The sequence below is a fragment of the Ursus maritimus genome, unplaced genomic scaffold (genome assembly GCF_017311325.1).
Source record: "Ursus maritimus isolate PB19 unplaced genomic scaffold, ASM1731132v1 scaffold_26, whole genome shotgun sequence".
NCBI classification, from domain to species: domain Eukaryota; kingdom Metazoa; phylum Chordata; class Mammalia; order Carnivora; family Ursidae; genus Ursus; species Ursus maritimus.
This window is the reverse complement of record NW_024425119.1, coordinates 39725295-39729628: the sequence shown is the minus strand read 5'-3', so window position 1 is coordinate 39729628 and position 4334 is coordinate 39725295. Positions and strand designations below refer to the sequence as shown.

Here is a 4334-nt window from a genome sequence, read left to right as displayed (position 1 = left end):
TTGGGGGGTAGGTGAAGAAAAGGGGTAGAAGATGAGGTGTTCTAATTTGGCAGAAGTCCTTAGTGGTGCCTTCTTCTAGAGTGGGGAACCTTGGAGAAAGAACATGATGACAGGTGAAGAGGGAGAGGAGTTCTGTTTTGGACGTGTTGCGTTTGAGGGGCCTATGGCACATCCAGAAAGCACCGAGACATTCGGGGCTGCCCCTGGCAAACAGACGTTGAGAAGAAGTGGACGTAGAACTAGCGGGATAGATAGGAATCACGGATGCCAAGATATGGGTTGCAGGAAAGAAAGGACTAGAGACAAGGGGAAAATACTGCTGAGCCCCCCTCCCCCCAGGCACCCCCACTTCCACAGACACAAATGCACTGGAGTGGTTTCTCCTGATAGCGGTTTTATTTGATTCAAAAGTGAAACTCAGACCCTGGCCCACTCCACTGGTCATGGGATAATGGCAGGAGTAGACTCGATCTGGGGATCACTGGCCTCTTACTAGGACTCGATAAGGGGAACATACAGGTCATATATATACGTGTCAGGGCAGGGATAGAAGGGCCAGCTACTGCTGGCTGGGTAGGGCTTAGCCACAGGCCAGGGAAGGGGTGACTTGTGCCACCCCCTAGACACATGCAGAGCAAGAGAGGACTAGTTCAGTACTGGTGGTAGGGTCTGGGACTTGGAGTAGGCCTCGGGCAGGGTCAGGGAGCTCTGGACCGACGGGTTCAGTAGCTGTGAGTAGAAGACTTGTCCAGCTCACTGCGCTGCTCCTTCTGGGACTCAGTGACCACCTGCTGGGGGCAAGGCATGTGAAGGGCACAAATCAGTGGGCACCACCCCCCTCCGATCTCCTTTGGGGTATGCTGTCTCCTCCTCCAGTAAAACCAGCTGACTATCCATCCCCCTTCTCTATCGCCGGTCTCCCTCCCGCCCGAAGACCATAACCTGCAAAACTCTAAAATCAGCTGCAGCCAGGCTGGGACTCAGAAATACTACGGGCAATGATGGGGTCCTGGGCTTGAGTGTCCCTCTCACCTCCCCATTCCGGGTCTCGATGGTCTTGATCAGAACCATCTTCCTGCTGTGGCTGTCCTGGGCAGGCTCCACGTCAGGCACTGCAAAAAGTGGGATGAAGGGGTGGAAGACAGGAGGCTGGGGGGGTCTCTCCTTCAAGCCCTCACTCTCCTCTATGAGGGGAGGGGAGCAGCAGGGCAGGAGGAGCAGGGGTGGGTCTAGACCAGGACCCAGCTGTTCATGGACAGACTCGATCCCCGAGCAGAGGCACAGCAACAGTCTGGTCGGGGCAGAAGTGGACAAGGGGACAGGCAGGTTGAAAGCCGGGCGTGGGAGACTCACCAGTCGTCTTTATACTTAAGGATGCAAAAGAATGGACTGGCACGGAGATCCTGGGAGCGGAGCAAGTGGTCAGCGACTCTGCCCGGGGTCCCGCCCCTTTCCTGCACGCCCAACCCCTACCATCCTTACCCCCCCCCCCTCCAGCAGCCCTGCCCCCCACCTGCTCTCCTCGCCCTCCAGCAGCTTGCGGTAGGTGGCGATCTCGATGTCCAGGGCCATCTTGACGTTGAGGAGCTCCTGGTACTCGCGCAGGTGCCGCGCCATCTCCTCCTTTAGCTGTCGCAGCTCCTCCTCGAGCCTCGCGGCACCCGCCTGGTACCCGCCAGCCTCCAAGGCAAACTGCTCCTCCAGCTCCCGAAGTTGTCTGAGCAGCGCCTCGTTCTAGGGGGCCGCAGGGGGTCACTGGGGGAACAGCCTTCATCCCCCACTCCCCGGGCCTGGGCGCGAAGTCTGGTACTCACCGTGCCGCGCAGCCCGTCCACCTCACAAGTCAGGCTCTGTATCTGGCGTCGAGACTCGTTCATCTCCTGCTTGGCCTGACGCAGGGCCTCGTGGTTCCGGTTGGCGGCGTCGGACAGGTCCGCGTACTGCGGCGCGCGAGGCCACACGGCCGTGAGCTGGCGGGACGCACGCTCCCCGCCGCGCCCCACTCGCCCAGAGCCTCCCTCACCCTCCCGGGCTCTCGCACCTTGGACTTGTACCACTCCTCCGCCTCCTGCAGGTTCTTCGCCGCGATGCTCTCATACTGAGCGCGGATGTCCCTCAGCGCCGCCGTCAGCTCAGGCTTCACGGTGGCCTCCACCTCGACCTGCTGCACCTGCTGGCTCTCCACGCTCACCTGCAGGTCTCGCAGCTCCTGCCGCCCAGGACAACAAGTTGTCGGGATTGCAGCGCGGATCCCACGCGGGCCGCGCAGTTCACGCACCGAAAAGAGAAAAAACACTCGAATAAACAGAAGGGGGCGCCAGGGAGCGCAGCGCGCATAAGACTACGCGGCCTGCGCCCCATACGCTCCGAGCCAGCGGCCAAGTTACGGGGGTGCAGCTCCGCCGCTCGCCACCAGGTGGCGCAGGGGTGGGAGTCAAACCACCTGTAGAGGGGGGTTGAGGGGCTGCGTCTACCCAGCGAATCTCACCTCTCTTCCCCAGCTGCGTTCGCCAGTTTTCTCCAGCGCCTGCCGTCCAGCTCCAACGAGACCACCTGCAACCTTCGAAGCCTCCCCCTGACACTTGGTCCACCTACCTCCTCATGCAGCTTCTTGAGGAACTCAATCTCATCCATCAGCGACTCAATCTTGCGCTCTAGTTCCAGGCGGGACAGGGTGGCGTCGTCCACGTCCTTAAGGGGGTGGCAGTGGGGGTTCAAGAGCCGGGAGGGGCTGCTCAGGCCGAGGAAGGGCCAGACCCTCCCTGCCCGTCTCTGGAGGCTTCTGGTCGCCTCCTCGCGCCCACACATGCCACCCTAGATACGCAGGCGGGGGTAGACGTGGGGAGACTGAGCTGACATGGGGCCCGGGCTCACCTTGCGGAAGAGCACGAGGTTGTGCTCCGCATCCTCCCTCTTGCGCGTCTCCTCCTCCAGCCTGGCAAGAAGAATGGGCAGAGACAGTTGCAGGGCCACCGCCCAACCATCAGCCCCGCGCACCCCAGGGTCTAGGTTAGAGGCTGCTACTGTCCAGGACTCTGAGGAGGGGTCTTCAAACTGCCCAGTGGACTCGCCCACTTTCTCTCTAACGGGCTGGGAGCTGAGACGGGACCCCTTTATACACAGGGCATAGTAACTCCTCCCTCCCCACCTCTCCCCTCCCCAGAGAGGCAGCAAAGTGGTAGGGGGAGGGCGGGGGAGGCGGTGAGAGCCCGCGGGAGAGCCTGCTCCCTGCACACGCCTGGTAGCGGAGGGGAGCCACTCCCTCCTCGACGGCCCGCCGCCCAGCCCCGGCGCTGCCCCCTGACCTCTGCTTGAGCGCCGCCAGGTCCTCCGCCAGCCCGTCGCGCTCCACCTGCACCCGGTCGCGCTCGCGGCCCAGCAGCTCTAGCTCCCTCCGCAGCTCGCGCAGCTCCTGCTGGCACAGCTGGTCGGCGCGCGCCGGCTCCTGGCCCCGGGCCTGGTTCAGCTCCCCGCGCAAGGCCGCGTTCTGCTGCTCCAGGAAGCGCACCTTCTCGATGAAGTTCGCGAAGCGGTCGTTGAGCTCCTGCAGCTCCTGCTTCTCGTTGCTGCGCGTGGCCAGGAACTCCTGGTTGAGGGCCTCGGCCATGGAAAAGTCGAGGCGCTCCGAGGGCAGGCGCAGGAGGGCGCCCGCGCCCGCCCGGGGGCCGCGGAAGCTGCCCAGGCGCACGGAGGAGCCGGTGGACGCCGAGCCCAGCAGGCGACTGCTCGAGAAGCGGGAGCTGGATGCGTAGGAGTAGGCCCCGGGGGACAGTGAGGGCGGTGGCCCGAAGGTGCGGCGGTAGGAGGTGGAAGTGACGCTGGCCCGGAGGCCCGACGGGTGGCTCATGGTGGCCGAGGATGGGCACTCACCGCTGGCAGAGCTGGTCCGGGAGCTGGGAAGGAGCTGCAGACCGCTGCGAGGCGGCTTTATAGCCCTGCGGGCTCAGGGGGGGCACGGGCAGCTCCTCCCACTGGCCTGACGGCGGGTCTGTGGGGAGGGGGACGCCCCACCCCTGCGGAGCAGCAGGAGAGCCGCACCCTCCCTCCACGGTTGTTGGCGCCCTGCCTACTTGATTCCCCCTGTTGCTGGCGGGGAAGGGAGCAGGCCTGGCGACCACCGGCAGGCCTGGGTTGGGGGTCAGCACCTTCCAGCAAGCATCCAGAGCTGGAGCCTAGGGTGCGAGGGCCTGACTGGACCTGGGGTTCCTGCCTGAAAGAGCTGTTAAAATCGGAGATGTACAAATGTAGAATCATTACATTGTCCACATGAAATTAATAGAATGTTGGGTCAGTTACACCTCAGTAAAACAAAACAAAACAAAACAAAACAAAAC

General features: G+C 62.9%; 1 protein-coding gene across 2 annotated transcripts; it reads right to left on the bottom strand.

Annotated features, from left to right (window-relative positions):
• Positions 1 to 374: 374 nt before the first annotated feature.
• On the bottom strand, positions 375 to 3856 carry PRPH (peripherin). Of its 2 annotated transcripts, none has more exons than XM_040642407.1 (9): positions 3306 to 3856; positions 2875 to 2935; positions 2596 to 2691; positions 2042 to 2209; positions 1815 to 1940; positions 1514 to 1734; positions 1354 to 1403; positions 1033 to 1112; positions 375 to 788 (listed from the first exon to the last, which is right to left on the bottom strand). In XM_040642407.1, the coding sequence occupies exons 1-9, from the start codon at positions 3845 to 3847 to the stop codon at positions 723 to 725; spliced, it is 1410 nt and encodes a 469-aa protein (XP_040498341.1). In that variant the 5' UTR covers positions 3848 to 3856; the 3' UTR covers positions 375 to 722. The 2 variants fall into 2 exon arrangements, with proteins under 2 accessions (XP_040498341.1, XP_040498340.1); XM_040642406.1 differs by having other exon boundaries at positions 375 to 791; positions 3306 to 3847.
• Between the last annotated feature and the right edge of the window lie 478 nt (positions 3857 to 4334).

What these genes read in the sequence shown, in the direction of transcription:
- PRPH (XM_040642406.1), bottom strand. Translation starts at nt 3,847, where the DNA reads ATGAGCCACCCGTCGGGCCTCCGGGCCAGCGTCACTTCCACCTCCTAC. An exon ending in CTGGCGGCGCTCAAGCAGAG is followed by an intron (nt 2,936 to 3,305) that starts GTCAGGGGGCAG and finishes TCTTCTTGCCAG; the next exon opens with GCTGGAGGAGGAGACGCGCA. An exon ending in TGGACGGGCTGCGCGGCACG is followed by an intron (nt 1,735 to 1,814) that starts GTGAGTACCAGA and finishes GCGGCCCCCTAG; the next exon opens with AACGAGGCGCTGCTCAGACA.